General features: G+C 34.7%; 1 protein-coding gene across 6 annotated transcripts in view; it reads left to right on the forward strand.

Moving 5' to 3' along the window:
* The window catches only part of CDH18 (cadherin 18), a 1,203,920-nt gene that overhangs the window by 1,149,156 nt on the left and 33,449 nt on the right, over positions 1–21,315 (forward strand). For all 6 annotated transcript variants that reach the window (XM_043887493.1, XM_043887492.1, XM_043887496.1 and 3 more), the window contains 2 exons: positions 3,245–3,366; positions 20,759–20,876. In XM_043887493.1, the coding sequence (XP_043743428.1) occupies positions 3,245–3,366; positions 20,759–20,876 (240 nt within the window). The remainder of the gene's footprint in view (positions 1–3,244; positions 3,367–20,758; positions 20,877–21,315) is intronic.

Below are 21,315 nucleotides of genomic sequence, written 5' to 3' on the forward strand. Positions count from 1 at the left end.
AATCTTAGAAACCAAATGCTGATTGAAATATATTTTTCAGAAATATCTCATTGTAGTATTTTGTAAAGATAAAAAAAAAAAAAACACATGCAAAACTAAATAATTCATTGCAAAATGAAGTAGTATATTGTTGAGGATAACCTTCTTAATAATATTAATTCTTGAGTACAGAGATATGATAAAATATATTTATTATTATGCTTTGCAATATCTTCTTTGTTGATATTGAGTAAAATATACAGACTTCTAACTTTGTTGTTGCTTAATCAATAAGTTGTATCCAACTCTTTTTTGACCCAATGGACTGTAGCCCTCCTCAGTCCATGTGATTCTCTAGGCAAGAATACTGGAGTGGGTTGCAATTTCCTACTCCAGGATATCTTCACAATCCAGGGGATCAGACACGCATCTCCTGTGTCTCCTGCATTGGCAGGTGGATTCTTCATCACTATGCCACTTGGGAAGCCCCTTTTTCATAATAAATCACTCTAAATAAGCAAATATTTTAATCAACATTGAGATTAATTTCATAGATCTAATTGTCTTTATAATATGAAGTTGACTGATATGATACATCAGCACCCCATTATCTTTTATTGTACATTGACAAAATATCATAAGAGCCAATTCTGTTGGTCATTATATTAAGCTATTCATACACTATATTAATTTTAATATTTTATAACTTTTTTTCTGTATATTTAGGTTTCCTTGGTGGCTCCATGGTAAAGAACCTGCATGCCAGTGCAGGAGACACAGGTTTGATCCTAGGGGGCTTGATCCATTGTTGTACAGTCACTTAGTCATGTCCAAATCTTTGCAGCCCCATGGACTGTGGCACACCAAGCTTCCCTGTCCTTCACCATATCCCTGAGTCTGCTCAAATTCATGTTCATTGAGTCAGTGATGCCATCCAACAATCTCATCCTCTGTGATCCACTTCTCCTCCTACCTTCAGTCTTTCCCAGCATCAGGCTCTTTTCCAATGGGTCAGTTCTTTTCATCAGGTGACCAAAATATTGGAGCTTCATCTTCAGCATCAATCCTCCCAATGAAATTCAGGGCTGATTTCCTTTAGGATTGACTGGTTGGATCACCTTGCTGCCCAAGGGACTCTCAAGAGTCTTCTCCAGCACCACATTTTGAAGGTATCAATTCTTCGGCGTTCAGTCTTTTTATTGTCCAGCTCTCACATCTGTACATGACTTCCGGGAAAACCATAACTTTGAATATATGGACCTTTGTAGGCGAAATGATGTCTCTGCTTTTTAGTATGTTGCCTAGGTGTGTCACTTCTTTTCTTCCAAGAAGCAAGTGTCTTTTAATTTCATGGCTATGTCCACTGTTGCTTCTTGACATGAATACAGGTTTCTCAGGAGGCAGATAAGGTGGTCTGATATTCCTATCTGTTTAAAAATTTTCCACAATTTGTTGTGATCTACACAGTCAAAGGCTTTAGCATAGTCAATAAAACAGAAGTAAGTATTTTTTTTTTTTTTCTGGATTTCTCTTGCTTTTTGTATGATCCAGCGGATGTTGGCAATTTGACATTTGGACCTCTGCCTTTTCTGAATCCAGCTTGTATATCTGGAAGTTCTCAGTTCACATATAGTCAAATCCTAGATTGGAAAATTTTGAACATTACTTCGCTAGCATGTGAAATGAGTGCTTTGCTGTAGTTTGAACATTCTTCAGTATTTCCTTCTTTGGAATTGGAATGAAAACTGACTTTTTCCAGTCCTGTGGCCACTGCTGAGTTTTCCAAATTTGCTGGCATATTGAGTGCAGCACTTTGACAGCAAAATCATTTAGGTTTTGGAACAGGCTAAGCTGAAATTCCATCACCTCCACTAGCTTTGTTCATAGTGATGCGTCCTAAGGTCCATTTTTTGTTTGTTTGTTTGTTTAGAATGTATGGATATTACATTTTATATCTTACTTTTTGCTCTGTATGTTGAGAAGTATCTCTGTATTTTTTCTCCCTCCTTTAATGCTTTGACTTTTTAGATAACTTTTATATTTTAAAAAAAATTTCCCTAAGTTCTTCTCTCCCTCTCTCCTTCCTTCTTTGTTTCATTCCTTTAATGATGAACTAAGAAACATTCCTGGAACTAAACAAGTAATAGTTTTCTTTTACATACCAATGGAATAGGTTTGGTATATTGTTTAATCCACTGACAGATAATACCTCTCATGAGTTGGAGTATCTGATATTGATGGTAAAACTTTGCTGGCCACAGAGAACAAGTTGTAGCATATTTCATCCTTTCTCTTCTCGAGAAAAGTTTTATAAGATTGAAGATATCTTTTCCTTTAAGTTAAATTATCTAGGACTGATTTTTTATCTTTGAAAAATATTTTTAACCTAAAAATTTATCTTCTTTAGTTATTGTAGTAGCATTCTGATTTCTTACTTTTTTAAAAGCACCTATGTCATGTGTAATAAATAATGGATCACTTAAATATTCATTTTCTTTAATATTTTCTGTATATGTATTTTGATTCTTTTTTTCCTAATATGTTTTGTTTTTGCCTTCTCATTATTTTTCCACTATGAATTCTATATTTTTAGCTTTGACATATAAAATAAACATTTCTTTTGTTATATCTCATAACTAATAAACTTACTGAAAAATGGTAAGACTGCACTTTAGAAATATTTTAAAGTAGTAGCTCTAATATTTTGATATTTATCAGGGTTTTATATGAATTCTATCCTAAATTCTAATTTAAATTATTCTTTATTTTTTCCCAAGTATGATTTGACACCACAGACAGCATAGATTGTCCTGTAAGAAGAATTTTATCCTTGTGTAAAGAACTTTATTTTCTACAAGTTGATTTAGACTTGAAACCTTGACTGTTTTAAAGATTATCTTATTTTTTTCCAACTACTGTGCTTTTCTTAGATTAATGATAAAACCAATTGTTCATCCCTTGGACTTTGACAGCATACAGTGAGTTCTGACAACTTTCTCCCACTCCAGTTCCTGAATAACATGTAATTTCCTTGATATGACAAAGTATCATTTTAGCATTCATGTCATGCCATGGTGTTCATTTTTCATTTTTCTGTAAGTTAATGAGTTCTAACAAAGAGTGCCTTCATAAAGTTGTCTGTTGCCAAAAGTCCTGCGGCAGCATGTGGGCTAGTGACAAGCTACAGTATTAAGGAGATTGGTTTTAAACTAAGTCTCTTAAAGTGTGCATGAAAATACTGAATGCATCCCTATGTGTTTTGCAGACAATCCGAGCTTGCTGAGCCGTGTCACAGTGGGTATTAGAGTTCTGGATGTCAATGACAATCCACCCGAGCTTGCCAGGGAATATGATATTGTTGTCTGTGAAAATTCTAAGCCTGGTCAGGTAAGTTAATTGTTTCCTTCCTAATAATTTGAATGGGTGAAAAGTAAGCAGCTCTGTTTCTATTATTCTTAGGTATAATCCTCAAAAATCCCTCAGTGTTATTTTTGTGCTTAGTACAAAAAATTTTATAAAGCTTTAAGTACCAAATAGATTTTTTGAGAACCACAGAAAATAAATGTTCTCTGGATCACAAATGTAATTCAACAAATGAACTCCTTCATGCATGTATTTTTTATGCCAGTAAAATTATACTGAATGATTTGCATACAGCCCTGTATTAAGTGAGGAGGAAACAGTGAACTCTCCTGCCCTGATGAAGCTTATAAACTAGAGTGGGGAGAAGAAAATGGCCTGGTCTATTTTGGAGGGAATTTGGGAGCAACTTACAGTGGCCATTGAGTAATATTGATACTAGAAGGTGATTATGTTTCAACATGAAGAATGTATATGCTTTGAGGAGGTAGGGAGAATGAAGGATGGATAGAAGAACTGGAACATGGAACTTGAGTCTGGGTGTAGTGTGGCAGCCAGTTAAAGGAGCATGGTGATTCCATAGGGAGACCAGTGTTGTTGATGCCCATAAAGCAAGTGAGCTATGGGAAGGGGATGTGCCTCTGTCTTCTCTGCTGTGTAACAAATTACACAAACTTAGCAACTTCAAACACCTATTTAGCATCCCATAGTTTCTGCAGGTCAGAATTCTGCTCACAGTTTAGCTCAGTCTCTGTGGGAGTATCACAAGATGGAATCAAGTTGTGTTCTTCCCTGAGGCTGGGAGAACTCTTCCATGCTCACATTGGTAACATTCAGTTACTCTCAGCTGCAGACCTGAGAGTTTCAATGTTCCCCAGAGTTCTGAGATGCCTCCACAGTTGGTTTTGGTTTTTTTTTGTTCCTTTTGTGTGTGTGTGTGTGTGTGTGTGTGTGTTTTGTCATATAGGCTTTCCCAATATGGCCACTTCAAATAAGTAGAGAGTCTTTCTGAAGAGTCTGACAGTTTCATATAATGTAATGTAGTGTTACCAGTGTGATATATCCTATTTCCATATTCTGTTGGTCAAAAGCAAGAAACAAGACACATCTAGAATTCAAGAAAAAGGGATCACGAGGAGGCGTGGATTCCATGATGGACACCTTGAAGTCTGTCCGTCATATGAATCAAGAGAAGTGAAAATGGTCTAGGTCTAGTTCAGTCAGATAGCCCCTTTTACTGTCTTTGGTAAACCAGAATAAATTTATCATAGAAAATTATTTTAAATCATTTTGAAACTTGTGATACAATTATGGTTGTGAGAACTGTTGACTTGTGTATTTGTGTATGAGGACAATCAGGTATGGCTTGTTAAAATAATCATTGCTTATATGTTTTTAATATCTCTAGGGGAGATATTTACATACGTATAAATGCAGGACTCTATATAGAGCTTACATAAAGTTTTCTCATGTCTATTTCTCACAGGAAAGTTAGAAAATATGAGTGAGAACAAAATGACTAAAAATTATATTATTTTTAGGTATTAACAGGTTATCTGTTTCACTCTTAGCAATATATTAAGATTATCACTTCTGGTGCTTAATTTTTTGTTTTTTTTCCCCATTTCACCATGTGAAAAAAAAAAACAGAGTTTTGTGGTACATATATAAAATGATTTACTTACCAAATCACACTTCAATAATGCTATAAATTGATTCACACATCCTAAAATTATTTTATTAGTGTATATTATACACATACAATTGAAGAGGAAAATTATAAACATTCAAATAGAAAATTTAGATTTAAAAAAACTCATTTAATATGGGATTTCAATTTTGGTAATAGCATCAGATTAGACATAGCTGATAAGAAAATAGTACAAGTAGAGAACTGCAAGTTAGATTAGATTAAAATATTCATGTTAAAGAATGGAAAGACAAGAAGGTAGAAAGTATAAATAAGAATAAGAAAAATATAGAACATGTAGATCTAATATACAAATTAATCAATTCTCAGAAGGATATTAAAAAAGAAAGCTGGGCAGAAGTAATATTTGAGGCAATCATGACTGCAAAATTTTCCATACTGTTGACAAACATCCAAGTCAAGAATTCAAGAAACAGAGAAAAACAAAAAACTGAGCAACTGTTTATAAAAATAACTTTACCTAGATAAATTGAAATAAAATATCAAAAATAAAGTTAAAATATCAAGAGAAAAGAGACATTATACTGTTAAGAAAAAAATGAATGTAATGCCAGGCAGAGGTCTTAAGATGACATCAAAAGCATAATTGAAAAGTCAGTAAATTTGACTTTATCAAAATTAAGCATTTCTGTTTTCTGAAAGACCGTTAAGAGGATGAAAAGTAAAATCATAGAGTGAAAAAATATATTTGCAAACCATTTATCCAGTGAAGGATTAGCATGTAGAATATAAAAAGAATACTCAAAACTTTCTAAAGGACAATTTTAAAAGCTGATTATTTAATCAGGAAGAATAAAATCCTTCCCTAAGGGAAGATAATTCCCAAGAGCCAGAAGATCATATCTGGCAATGGTAAATTCTTTTTCTCCCAAAAATATTCCTCAAAAATAACGATAACAAGAGTTCTTATTTAGACCAAAAAGAGAGAGAGAGAGAGAGAAAGAGAGAAAGTTTCTTACCATAATAAGCATACTAGTGATTTGTTTCTTTTTTTGAAGGGGGGAAGGGAAGGTAATCAAATAGGCAGTTTGATGTGGCAAGAATTCTTAAAGACCAAATTAATTTATAATTATATTGGTAATGTTAAATTATTTGTAAGTAAATAGCCCCTTTAAAACTCTTTAAATTTGGGGTAATTGATAAACTACTAAATTATAATAGATTGTATGTGTCAAGAATGAAAGCTGTAACTTTAAGTGACAAAATAGTAAAAGTCTGTGTAACCAACAACATAATAGAAATTAGAATTTAAAATATTCCTAAATAAAGTGATTTTAAAGTTTTATTTTTGATCTTTACTACATTAATTAAAATTTAAGGACTAAAGAGCCTCTTTATGAAAGTGAAGAGGAGAGATAAAAAGTTGACTTAAAACTCAGCTTTCAGAAAACTAAGATCATGGCATCGGGTCTCATCACTTCATGGGCTCCAAAAATCACTGCAGATGGTGACTGCAACCATGAAATTAAAAGACTCTTGCTCCTTGGAAGAAAAGTTATGACTAACCTAGATAGCATAATAAAGAGCAGAGACATTACTTGGCTAACAAAGGTCCATCTAGTTAAAGCTATGGTTTTACCAGTAGTCATGTATGGATGTGAGAGCTGGACTATAAAGAAAGCTGAGCACTGAAGAATTGATGCTTTTGAACTGTGCTGTTGGAGAAGACTATTGTGAGTCCTTTGGACAGCAAGAAGATCCAACCAGTCCATCCTAAAGGAACTCAGTCCTGAATATTCATTGGAAGGACTGATATTGAAATTGAAATTCCAATACTTTGGCCAACTGATGCGAAGAACTGACTCATTGGAAAAGATGGCATCTCCCACTAAATGGACATGAGTTTGAGTAAACTTTGGGTGTTGGTGATGGACAGGGAGGCCTGGCATGCTGCGGTTCATGGGGTCAGAAAGAATCGGACACGACTGAGCAACTGAACTGAACTGAAATTAATTAAAATATTCATTTGTTTAAATAATTTGCTCACTGACAATATTACTGCTTGTGGCTTTATTTTGCTTTCTTTATATTTTACAATACAAAGATAGAGGGAAATGATTTTTATATAGGATCTATTTTAAAGGATTATAGAAGGGAATATTCAAAAATAAGATGTAATCCTAATAAAATATGAAATCTGTAACCAATTTAATATTTCCAAAACAACCCAGAAAATTCTGTGAATTTTTTAAAGCTGAAAGTTAAAGTGACAAATTTTCATATTTGCTCTTGAGATATAGTTTTATTTTTTAACAAAAGATAGGCAAAATAAAAGGGAAAGGTTTAGTACATAAAATTATAATAGCTGGGTAGAATCATGGTAATTTAAAAAAATAAATAAGATAATAAATATAGAATGAGTCCAGTTCCGTTTAGTCACTTAGTCGTGTCTGACTTTTTGCGACCTTATGGACTGCAGCATGCCAGGCCTCCCTGTCCATCACTAGCTCCCGGGGTTTACTCAAACTCATGTCCATTGAGTCAGTGATGACATCCAACCATCTCATCCTCTGTTGTCCACATCTCTTCCTGCTTTCAATCTTTCCCAGCATTGGGGTCTTTCCCAATGAGTCAGTTCTTCGCATCAGGTGGCCAGGGTTTTGGAGTTTCAGCTTCGACATCAGTCATTCCAATGAATATTCAGGACTGATTTCCTTTAGGATGGACTGGTTGGATCTCCTTGCAGTCCAAGGGACTCTCAGAGTCTTCTCCAATACCACAGTTCAAAGGTATCAATACTTTTGCTCTCAGCTTTCTTTATAGTCCAACTCTCACATCCATACATGACTACTGGAAAAACCATAGCTTTGACTAAACAGACCTTTCTTGGCAAAGTAATGTCTTTGCTTTTTAATATGCTGTCTAGTTTGGTCATAACTTTTCTTCCAAGGAGCAAGCATCTTTTAATTTCATGGCTGCAATCTCCATCTGCAGTGATTTTGGAGCCCCCCCAAATAAAGTCAACCACTTTTCCACTGTTTCCCCATCTATTTGCCATGAAGTGATGGGACCTTATACCATGATTTTAGTTTTCTGAATGTTGAGCTTTAAGCCAACTGTTTCACTCTCCTCTTTCACTTTCATCAAGAGACTCTTCAGTTCTTTGCTTTCTGCCATAAGGATGGTGTCATCTGCATATCTGAGGTTACTGATATTTCTCCCAGCAATCTTGATTCCAGCTTGTGCTTCATCCAGCCCAGTTTTTCTCATGATGTAGAAAAATAAAATTAAATTAAATAATGTAAACTTTAAGAAGTATATTTCAGCATTTATATTAAAATAACATAGCCAAAATACTTTTAAAATATCTATTCTCATAATAGGTAAGAAAAAATGTCAATTTAATGTTGTTTATGAGATAATAGTCAATATAATAAAAAGCTTGAAAGAAAAATCATGGAATTACTTGCATAATTGCCACATACATACTCACCCAACTACACACACACACATATACAAAGATACAAATTATCCCAGGAAATATTAGTAATATAGAGAAGCATACTTATTGGGATAAAAAGGGTCAATGCAGTAGATAGAAACAATTTTAAATTTTATATACTTATCAAAATTTCTTCAAAATAAGTAAAGCAAAAATGGATAGACAAATAAAGAAAAATATACAGGCCTATTATTATATTATGCATTTTAGTATGCTTTTATGAGAAACTGATAGAATAATGACATAAAATTTTAGTAGGTATTAAGCTAAAATTTTGAGCACCACAATTAACCAAACTTTACTGTTTAATACATACAGAATATTGCAGTGAACAAATTTAAATTGCATTGGTTAAAATTTTACATAAATACTGACCAAAAATTTTCCATATTCAGCACCACAAAGCAAGTTTTAGTAATTGTCAATAATTGACTTCATTTTATTACAATAAAATAACGTTAAATACTAATTCAAAAATATTATTAGAAAAATTCCACCAAAATTTCAGTCATTTCTAAATAAGCATGAGCCAATGAAGTAATAAAAATTGAAACTATTTCAGTGGAATTATAATCAAAATATACTATATCAAAAAAGAAAAAAAGGCAATCAGTTTTTTTACTCATTTTATACTGATGACAAAAGTTTGAAATCAAAACTTCGAAGAATATAATTTGAATTATATGCTCTTTCATGAACATAGAAATATTATAGACAAAATATTGTCAAAGAGAATCCAGAAAAAATAATACTTTAAATTGGAAAGGAGAAAAATTAAAACTCATTTTGATAGATGAAGCCAAATATTTTGATAAAGTTAAATACTCATTATTAATAACATTGCTACTAATAGTAGTGGTAATACTACTACATTGCTATTGTTGTGACCCCATGGACTATAGCCCACCAGACTCCTCTGTCCATGGCATTTCCTAGGCAAGAATACTGGAGTGGGTAGCCATTTCAATTTCTAAGGGATCTTATGACCCAGAGAGCAAACCCACATCTCCTGCTGTGGCAGACAGATTTTTTACCACTGAGTCACCTAGGAAGTCCAACTGAATTTGTGAATGACATTGATAATTCTGTTAAACATAGGTCAATATAAATTTATTTCTACTTTTTCTTTATATCTGAAATGATTAGAAAATGAAACTTAAAATACTATGCCATTTAATATCACATTAAGAACATAAAATATCTATAATTATTGCTTTTCTTAGGTTTCAATTGCCTCATCTATAAATTACATCTTTTAGTAAGCATAAGACATTTCCTCCACTGAATCTTAGATTTTTGGCTCCTAGGTAATTCAGAGAATTCTAACTTGAATCATTTGACATGTGACATAAGGAGTCAAAATCATCACCTATTCGTAGGTGTTTTCATTTGGATTATTTCTTTTTTGAATTTGTTTTAATTAATTAATAACTTTTACTTAAAGGTAATTTCAAAACTTCAAGGATAAATGTGATCTTGTATTAGGAGCAGCTCATAAGTGCCAGCTTTGTATTTGTAAGTGAAATCACTGAATTTTAGAGCTGAAGATACTCAGCCCTTGATCTTAGATCAGTTAATGCTTCCCCTATGGATATATATGTGTTCTCTGTAATCAGAAATGCCAGTCTGTTTTCTGGCTTGAACTCTCTTCATACTGGCATAGGACCTTGAGATTTTCCGTTGACCTCTCATGTTGTCCACTAATCGCTCATGAGTTCATTCACTCAGACATTATCACTAGTCATGCCACTCTTCATGTCACGTTGTTTGTTATCCTGAGTCTTGCTGTTTCACTGTCCACACTGACCACGCAAACTCAGTAGCCTTTTTAAGAAATGATTTTATGTGTTGTTGGCAAATGCTCTCTTCATCTCTAGAATCCAAATATCTATAGAATTCAAACAGTTGGGATTCTATGAGTATAGGCCTAGACAAGATTCAAATTCCTTTAAATATGCTGCTGCTGCTAAGTTGCTTCAGTCATGTCCAACTCTGTGCAACCCCATAGACAGAAGCCCACCAGGCTCCCCTATCCCTGCGATTCTCCAGGCAAGAACACTGGAGTGGGTTGCCATTTCCTTCTCCAATGCATGAAAGTGAAAAATGCATGTGAAGTTGGTCAGCCATGTCTGACTCTTAGCGACCCCGTGGACTGCAGCCTACCAGGCTCTGCCATCCGTGGAATTTTCCAGGTAAGAGCACTGGAGTGGGGTGCTATTGCCTTCTCTGTTTAAATATGAAATACCTTAATAAAGCACTGAAAAGGTATGGACCTAACAGAGGCAGAAGACATTAAGAAGAGATGGCAAGAATATACACAAAAACTATACAAAAAAGATCTTAATGACCTGGATAAACACGATGGTGCGATCACCACTCGCTTAGAGCCAGACATCTTGGAGTGCAAAGTCAAGTGGGCCTATCTCTGTGGGGAAAAAAAAATAATGGAGGTGATGGAATTCCGGTTGAGCTATTTCAAGTCCTCAAAGATATTGCCGTGAAAGTGCTTCACTCAATATGTCAGCAGATTGGACAACTCAGCAGTGATCACAGGACTGGAGAAGGTCAGTTTCCATTCCAACCCCATGGAAAGGCAATGGCAAAGAGTGCTCAAACTACCTCACAATTGCACTTATTTCACATGCTAGCAAGGTCATACTCAAAATCCTCCAAGCTAGGCTTCAACTGTACATGAACTGAGAGTTTACAGATGTGCAAGCAAGATTTAGAAAAGGCAGAGGAACCAGAGATCGAATTGCCAACATCCACTGGATCATCAAAAAAGTATGAGAATTACAGAAAAACATCTACTTATGCTTCATTGATTGCACTAAGCTTTTGACTGTGTGGTTCATAACAAACTGTGGGAAAATCTTAAAGATATGAGAATACCAGACCACCTTACCTGCCTCACAAGAAATCTGTATGCAGGTCAAGAAGCAACAGTTAGGACCAGATATGGAAGTACGGACTAATTCAAAATTGGGGAAAGGAGTAAGTCAAGGCTGTATATTGTCACCCTGCTTTTTCAACTTATATGCAGAGTATATCATGTGAAATTCCAGGATGGATGAAGTCCAGGCTGGAATCAGGACTGTGGGAAAAAATATCAGTAACCTCAGATATGCAGATAACACCACCCTAATGGGAGAAAGCACAGCGGAACTAAAGAGCCTCTTGATTAAGTTGAAAGAGGAGAGAGAAAGCTGGCTTAAAACTCAATATTCCAAAAACGAAGATCATGGCGTCCAATCCCATCACTTCATGGCAAATAGATGGGGAAAGAATGAGACCAGTGACAGACTTTATTTTCTTGGGTTCCAAAATCACTGCAGACAGTGACTGCAGCCATGAAATTAAAAGATGCTTGCTCCTTGGAAGAAAATCAATGACAAACCTAGACAGGGTATTAAAAAGCAGAGACATCATACTTTGCTGAAAAAAGTCTGTGTAGTCAAAGCTTTGGTTTTTCCAGTAGTCATGTATTGATGTGACAGTTCCACCATAAAGAAGGCTGAGCGCCGAAGAACTGATGCTTTTGAGCTGTGGTGTTGTAGAAGACTTTTGAGAGTCCCTTGGACTGCAAGGAGATCAAGCCAGTCAATCCTAAGGAAAACAGCCCTGAATATTCATTGGAAGGACTGATGCTGAAGCTGAAGCTCCAAAACTTTGGCCACCTGGTGCGGAACCGACTCATTGGAAAAGACCCTGATGCTGGGAAAAATTGAGGGCAAGAGGAGAAGGGGATGACAGAGAACAAGATGTTTGGATGGCTTCACCGAGTCAATGGACATGAGTTTGAGCAAGCTCTGGGAGATGCTGAGGGACAGGGAAGCCTGGTGGGGAGGGACAAGGAAGCCTGGCATGTTGCTGTTCATGGGGTCGCAAATTGTCATACACAACTAAGCAGCTGAGCAATGTTCTCCTTAAAGAAAAGCTATTCTGTTTTTTAGAGATGACTAAATTTATGGCAAACTCTTTTGTGAATCCCATCAACCATTTATATATTTATTATCTTCATATGTGTGCTAAGTCGCTTCAATCATGTCTGACTCTTTTCAACCCTTTGGACTGTAGCCCTCCAGGTTCCTCTGTCCATGGTATTCTCCAGGCAAGAATACTGGAGTGGGTTGCCATTTCCTCTCCAGGGGATCTTCCCAACCTGGGGATCGAGCCTGCATCTCATGTCTCCTGCATTGGCAGTCATGTTCTTTAGCTCTAGTGCCACCTGGGAAGCCCTTTTTCTTCATATAACTGTTATTATTTTTGAGAAGTAATTGCTAGACTTGGCACCCCAAAGTTCTAATATTTTTTAATATAAATTTATTTATTTTAATTGGAGGCTAATTACTTTATAATATGTAGTGGTTTTGCCATACATTGACATGAATCTGCCACAGGTATACATGTGTTCCCCATCCTGAACCCCCCTCCCACCACCCTCCCTATCCCATCCCTCTGGGTCATCCCAGTGAACCAGCCCCAAGCACCCTGTCTCATGCATCAAACCTGGACTGGCGATTCGTTTCACATATGATAATATACATGTTTCAATGTCATTCTTCCAAATCATCCCACCCTCTCCCTCTACCACAGAGTCAAAAAGACTGTTCTATACATCTGTGTCTTTTGCTGTCGCATACAGGGTTATCATTACCATCTTTCTAAAATCCATATATATGCGTAAGTATACTGTATTGGTGTTTTTCTTTCTGGCTTACTTCACTCTGTATAATAGGCTCAAGTTTCATCCACCTCATTAGAACTGATTCAAATATATTCTTTTAAATGGCTGAGTAATATTCCATTGTGTATATGTACCACAGCTTTCTTATCCATTCATCTGCTGATGGGCATCTAGGTTGCTTGCATGTCCTGGCTATTATAAATAGTTCTGTGATGAACATTGGGGTACACTTGTCTCTCTCAATTCTAATTTCGTCAGTGTGTATTCCCAGTGGTGTGACTGCTGGGTCATATGGCAGTTCTATTTCCAGTTTTTTAAGGAATCTCCACATTGTTCTCCATAGTGGCTGTACTAGTTTGCATTCCCACCAACAGTATAAGAGGGGTCCGCTTTCTCCACACCCTCTCCAGCATTTATTGCTTGTAGACTTTTGGATAGCAACCATTCTGACTAGCGTAAAATGGTACCTCATTGTGGTTTTGATTTGCATTTCTCTGATAATGAGTGATGTTGAGCATCTTTTCATGTATTTGTTAGCCATCTGTATGTCTTCTTCGGAGAAATGTCTGTTTAGTTCTTTGGCCCATTTTTTGATTGGGTCATTTATTTTTCTGGAATTGAGCTGCAGGAGTTGATTCTATATTTTTGGGATTTACTGTTTGTCAGTTGCTTCATTTGCTATTATTTTCTCCCATTCTGAAGGGTGTCTTTTCACCTTGCTTATAGTTTCCTTTGTTGTGCAAAAGCTTTTAAGTTTCATTAGGTCCCATTTGTTTATTTTTGCTTTTATTTCCAATATTCTGGGAGGTGGGTCATAGAGGATACTGCTGTGATTTACGTTGAAGAGTGTTTTGCCTATGTTTTCCTCTAGGAGTTTTGTAGTTTCTGGTCATACATTAGGTCTTTAATCCATTTTGAGTTTATTTTTGTGTATGGTGTTAGAAAGTGTTCTAGTTTCATTCTTTTACAAGTGGTTGACCAGTTTTCCCAGCACCACTTGTTAAAGAGATTGTCTTTTCTCCATTGTGTATCCTTGCCTCCTTTGTCAAAGATAAGGTGCCCATAGGTGCATGGATTTATCTCTGGGCTTTCTATTTTGTTCCACTGATCTATATTTCTTTGTGCCAGTACCATACTGTCTTGATGACTGTGGCTTTGTAGTAGAGCCTGAAGTCCGGCAGGTTGATTCCTCCAGTTCCATTCTTCTTTCTCAAGATTGCTTTGGCTATTCAAAGTTTTTTGTATTTCCATACAAATTGTAAGATTATTTTTTTCTAGTTCTGTGAAAAATACCGTTGTTAGCTTGATAGGGATTGCATTGAATCTATAGATTGCTTTGGATAGTGTACTCATTTTCACTGTATTGATTCTCACAATCCATGAACATGGTATATTTCTACATTTGTTGGTGTCCTCTTTGATTTCTTTCATCAGTGTTTTATAGTTTTCTATGTATAGGTCTTTTGATTCTTTAGGTAGATATATTCCTAAGTATTTTATTCTTTTTGTTGCAGTGGTGAATGGACTTGTTTCCTTAATTTCTCTTTCTGTTTTCTCAGTGTATAGGAATGCAAGGGATTTCTCTGTTAATTTTATATCTTGTAAATACTATATTCATTGATTTTACTATATTCATTTATTAGCTCTAGTAATTTTCTGGTGGAGTCTTTAGGGTTTTCTATCTAGAGGATCATGTCATATGCAAACGGTGAGAGTTTTACCTCTTCTTTTCCAATCTGTATTCCTTTCACTTCTTTTTCTGCTCTGATTGCTGTGGCCAAAACTTCCAAAACTATGTTGAATAGTAGTGGTGAGAGTGGGCACCCTTGTCTTTTTCCTGACTTTAGGGGAAATGCTTTCAATTTTTCACCATTGAGGATTATGTTCTAATATATTTTAATTAAGTTATGTGATTACTTTGCATTCTTTAAGTACTATATTCACATTTAATACAATTGCTATCTTTAGTATCACAGTATCACATGATTTTAGTTGTCACTCTAAGGAAATAATTCTTTATTGTGTCTGAGGTTTTTCCAGTTCTTTTACCAGAATGAATTTAGACTTTTCATTGAGGGGATAAAAACATCATGTTTAAAGTATTGTTTGTTACACCTGTATTTAAACAAATCATTACCCATTCAGTTCTATGAGTAACCCATTATAGAGATAAATGTTAATCTTTCTGTTATTTAATTTTACAGTCTTTGGTTCACTTAATCTTAGTGTTGTAGCATTTCTGGAGAAACTATATATTTTGAGGCAGAGTTGGAATATGAAACTATTCAAATAATGATTTGTGAAATAGGTTTTCCTAAGTGTAATTGTATTGCAACAGTTCCTCTTTCTGTGAAAATTGCTTTTAGAATTGCAGGCACTTCTATTATGGATGTTGTACATTTAAATATAACAGTATGTGGCTATGACAGAGACTAGTCTTTTCTGAAAGTAGAGGTTCAAACCACATGTAATAGTAGAGTTCTGGTCAAGCAGGTATCAATATAAATTTCAACAATATATTTCTCTGAGTTAATATATTTTCCTGCTCTGGAAAAAATATTTTGTGTATGTTTTATGAAAAATTATTAAAAAGAAAATCATGGATGCATGAAATTTTAAATCACTCCTCAAAGTAGAGTGAATTCAAAATACTTAAGACATGCCAATAACTAGAAATTTTGAAAAATAGCAAAGGGAATTCTTTCTATCTTATTCATATTGAATTTTTCCTCTGTATTTTTTCTTTTTAGAAGTAAACTTAGAAAACATAACATATAAAAGAAAATATTTCATTACATAAAACAACCTCTGCCCACAAAATATCCAATTATTAATAGTAAAACTTCTTGTCAAAGTTAAACTTCAACTAAGTAACAAAAGTTGGTATTATTTTCAATGATCATTTAAGATCATATTGTAAAGCAAACTCAATTAATTTAAAGAATATGCAATGCATTCCATAGAATTTTTTCTTCATTTTTATTTAAGTTTTAAATGGAGTTAGCACATTTCCCAAATAGAAAACTATGTTATTTGTATAAATTTCTGGCACTATTTTTCCTAATAAAATACTCTAGAAGTAATAGATTTAATATGTTTTAAACATATGTAAACAAGGGGATTGAAAGTGAAAGTGTTTGTTGCTCAGTTGTGTCCACCTCTTTGCGACCCCATGGACCATAGCCCACCAGACTCCTCTGTCCATGGAATTCTCCAGGCAAGAATACAGGAGTGGTTAGCCATTTCCTATTCCAGGGGATTGAACCTAGGTCTACTTGCACTGCAGGCAGAATTTTTGCCATCTGAACCACTAGAGAAGCCCAAACAAGGGGATACATTTATTTAATAAAAGAAATATAAAATTGGTTTTAATTAGTTTCTACCAAAAGTGTATCCTTATTCATGGGCATTATCAAAAAATTCTAATAAGTATTTATAAATACAACTCATCAATTTGAATTTTTCTCCTTTTGTTAGAGTAAATCTCAGGTCTTTCAAAGTAATCAAACACTTTACACACTTAATATATAATGTGCAAGTGATAAGAAAACATTTGAGTTCAGTTAGAAGGTATGAGAGTCAGAAAATAAATTTTTATGGATCGTACATCACCAACCAGTTGCACAAACAGAGAGCACACAGGTAGCACAGAGTAGATAAATCAGTAAGTCTGAGAAAATTGTAGAAAATATTGATAAAAGTGACATAACAATTACCTAGATATCTGCCAGAAGTTTAAATCTCCTAAAAATCAGAAACGTGTATAAATTGCAAGTATGTTTTCTAAAATGTCTAAGGAAACAAATGGAAATCTCATTTCCTATTGAAAGAGAAAAAGTTAATAATAAAATAGCCAATAGAGAAACTAAATATGGTTTCTCTCATCAAGAGAATATCTAGGAGTGCTAGATTAAAAAAAAGACCAACATACTAGATTTTTGGAAGCATCTTTCAAAAGTATTATGGAAAAATATTTAAGTACAGATGCATATCCAGCACTTCTACAGAAGTTCAAGATGTATGGTTCACTCTTAAACAAAATGTGTGAACCAAATTATCATTTATTATGTAGATGAGACCTTGAACCCTTTCTGAGGAAAACAGATTTGCTCTATGTGAACTTCCTGGTAAACTGAGATTTGAAATTACCTGAATAAAATGGGAAGATTTATATTTTAAAATTAATAGAAGAAAGCATAAATATACTATAATATGAATTATACCAATGTTTAACAAATTGAATAGGGTCGTGTTTGTAAAAATATTTTAAGAATTTAAAAAAACTTATAAATTAACTTTGAAAGGAGAAAATTGTTTCAAAGAAGTGATAGCAATAAACATATAACAGCTCAGTTTATTTAAGTTAATTGTTCTTTACCAACTCCCTACAAAATTGCTTTCTAAGATAAGAGATAAACTTGCAAGTATGTCAGCTAATTATGAGGTAACATTGAGAAAATAATATTGCCCATCTGAGAATCATAATGAATGAAGAACAGGGGTGGGAAAACATTTATTTCTCCCCTCAAAAAATTTACACAGCTGTCCCCAGAAATTTATACTATTTCTGTGGGCAACTGATTCCAACATCCCCCTTCTCCTCCTGGGATACCAAAATCCATAATTGCTTAAATACTTTATATCAGTGGTGTAGTATTTGCATATAAATTTCACATATCCTTCTATATATTTTAAAATCATCTCTGATAATTACAATATATGATACAATGTATATATCATGTAAATAGTTGTAATTACAACATAAAGACAATCTAAATAGTTGCCACTGCGTGGCAGTTTCACTTTTTGGAAGTTTCTGAATTTTTTAAAAACATTTTTGGTCCATGGTGGGTGAATCACAGACTCAGAACCATGGATATGAAGGGTTGACTATATTTGTTCTACCTATCCCTGAAAATGTGACGTTTTATTTCCACTTGATACTAAGTAACTAATGTGTAGAAACTGCAGTTGTGTTTTTAGAATCTGCACATTCTAAACTAAACTTGACTACACTAAAGTCTTTAACTGTGTGGATAACAACGAACTGTGGAAAATTCTTAAAGAGATGGAAATACCAGACCTCCTGACCTGCCTCCTAAGAAATCTGTATGCCAGTCAAGAAGGACCAGTTAGAACTGGACGTGGAACAGTGCACTGGTTCCAAATTGGGAAAGGCTGTATATTGTCACCCTGCTTATTTAACCTATATGCAGAATACATCATGTGAAATGCTGGGCTGGATGAAGCACAAACAGGAAGTAAGCTTGCCGGGAGAAATACCAATAACTTCAGATATGCAAATGATACCACTCTAATGACAAAAAGCAAAGAGGGAAGGTCTCTTGATGAGGGTGAAAGAGGAGAGCGAAAAAGCTGACTTAAAACTCAACATTCAAAAAACTAAGTTCATGGCATTCGGTCCTATCACTTCATGGCAAATAGATGGGGAAACAATGGAAACAGTGACCAAATTTATTTTTTTGGACTCAAAAATCAGTATGGACAGTGAATGTGATGGCAGCTACAAAATAAAAAGATGTTTGCTCCTCGGAAGAAAAACTATGACAAACCTACACAGTGTGTTAAAAAGCAGAGACAAAATAAAAAATAGAGACATTACTTTGAGGACAAAGGCCCATATAGTCAAAGCTATGGCATTTCCAGCAGTCATGTATGGATGTGAGAGCTCTACCATAAAGTAGGTTGAGCACTGAAGAATTGATGTTTTCTAATTGTGGTGCTGGATAAGACTTTTGAAAGTCTCTTGGTAATCAAGGAGATCAAACCAGTCGATCCTAAAGGAAATTAACCTTGAATCTTCACTGTAAGGACTGATGCTTAAACTGAAGCTCTAATATGTTGGCCACCTGATGCAAAGAGCCAACTCATTGAAAAAGACCCTGATGCTGGGAAAGATTGAGGGAAGGAGCAGAAGGGGGCAACAGAGGATGAGATAGTTGGATGGCATCCCTGACACAATGAACATTAGTTTGAGCAACTCTGGGAGGTGGTGAAGGACAGGGAAGTCTGGCGTGCTACAGTCAGTGGAGTTGCAAAGAGTCAGACATGACAGGACCAAACATCAACAATAAACTATAGAACTTTTCCTGCACTTGAGAAAAATTATCACATTTCCTTCTGATTATCCATAAATGTATTCTATTTATAGTCAGAAGGCAATAACAACAACAACAAAATTCTGTCTAGAGACTAGTTGTACTTCAAGTGAGGGAAAAAAAATCAGCAATTTTGTAAATGTTCAGTTCATATATAAATGATACGGTAATATGGAGTGAAATAATGAAGAGAAGAAGGATAGAATATGTGTGTGTGTGTTTGGGGGGCTGGGGTGGGGGACTTTTACCAGGATCTCTTGCTGAGAAAATACGGGCTGAGTGGTGACGGAAAAGAATATAAGGAGTGACCCTTGGAACTATATGGAAGAAGTTAATCACTTCTGTATCCTTTGTTCACTTTCACTCCGTGAAAGTACATCCTCTTCTGGTCCTACTTCTCCTGACCACTCATTCTCACTACTTCGATATTTCTCTGCTTCTCCCTCGCAAATATTGGGCTCAGTACTTGGCGAGGAATTTATCTTTTAATTCTGATGCATATTGGTGGTTTGTTTCATTTGTAAAATATTGAAATGGCGTGAATGAAAATGGGTAAAATATTCTTAGTAACCATGTCAGTTTTTGAAATGCAAGTACTATATTTCACATGCAGAAAATACTATTTTTCTGGCTCTACTTCCCCTCTGTCTGTTTTCAGTTTCTCTACAGAAACACTGCAACAAGAATACCTAAGCTTTAGGATACTATTTTTTTTCAAAAGGAAAATATTTTATTTGTTTCAAATATTGTTTTTAAAGGTTGTGATGAGTATAAATATTGGAATGTGTGTATTGCTTTTAAGCTACCTGGAATTTTGTATTTATGTATTCTAACTTTCTCTGTTCCTTAAAGTGCATAAAGTCCAAATTTTGGCATTGCTTTCTCTCAACCACCAGAGATGAAAAATATATCGTAAAGCTCTGAGTGGTTTAGTTTTACTTCTGTCACTATTTTACAGATTTGAGGCACATCACATTCCTTTTGGGACTCAGAGTCCTCATCTCTAAAATTCAGGGTCTAGATCATGATCTCAAAGGTCTCCTGAAACAAAAATTATGACTCTAGTGCCTTTGTGTTTTCTGACTGAGCCCAACATGTACTGAAAGGCTGTTCTACATCAACACTGGGATATTTGTATTTGTACAAACAATACTTCATGTCTCCCCAAACAGGTGTTCGCACAAAGCCTTACAATTAATTGGCCCCAAGGTACTGTGGGTAATAAAGGAAAACACACACACACATTAAATATTTGTGCCATTCCAGAAAAAAAAAATCGTGAATGATTGTAAAGCATGCCATACTACATTTCTTAAAGTCTAATGCAAGGGAAAGCAAATTAGTTAATTCTGTCATTAGAATAAGAATTTGAAAACACTCACGTTGGATATTGAAATGTTATAATTGAAATCAAGGGAAGAGCTAAATTAAATTTACTGTTAATTTTGTTTTTTCTTTAGGTTATTCATACCATCAGTGCCACTGATAAAGACGATTTTGCCAATGGACCAAGGTTTAATTTCTTTCTTGATGAACATCTGTCTGTAAACCCAAACTTCACTCTGAAAGATAATGAAGGTGAACATGCATTCATATATTTTTATATCTTTGTGATATCTGCTTTGACTTGATATGGAGTAGGGCTGAGCAGCTTTGCTCGATTCTGATCAACCCATGAACAGCTTGCAAATCAACATTCAAAGTCAGTTTGACGTTAATGTGTTATGATCTGTGAATAGCTTGTATTTAAAATTGAGCCATATGTACAAATAACTTCCATTGAGTTTATTCAGAAGCATCCCTTTAAACAAGAAATGTACACGTAATATGCTCTTGGGCAAATTTTAAGAGAAATCTTAGCTGACAAACATGTTTATGAGAGCTGCTAAAACTGCTACAAGGTAGAAAAATTTAAATTAGAAAAAATGAAAAATATGTCCTAGGGACAGTTAGGAAAGGAAATGCGATGTTTGAAATCATCTTGCATTAGCCAGGCTATCAGGATGTGATGTACAAA

Source organism: Cervus elaphus, chromosome 25 (assembly GCF_910594005.1).
Source record: "Cervus elaphus chromosome 25, mCerEla1.1, whole genome shotgun sequence".
Lineage (NCBI taxonomy): Eukaryota > Metazoa > Chordata > Mammalia > Artiodactyla > Cervidae > Cervus > Cervus elaphus.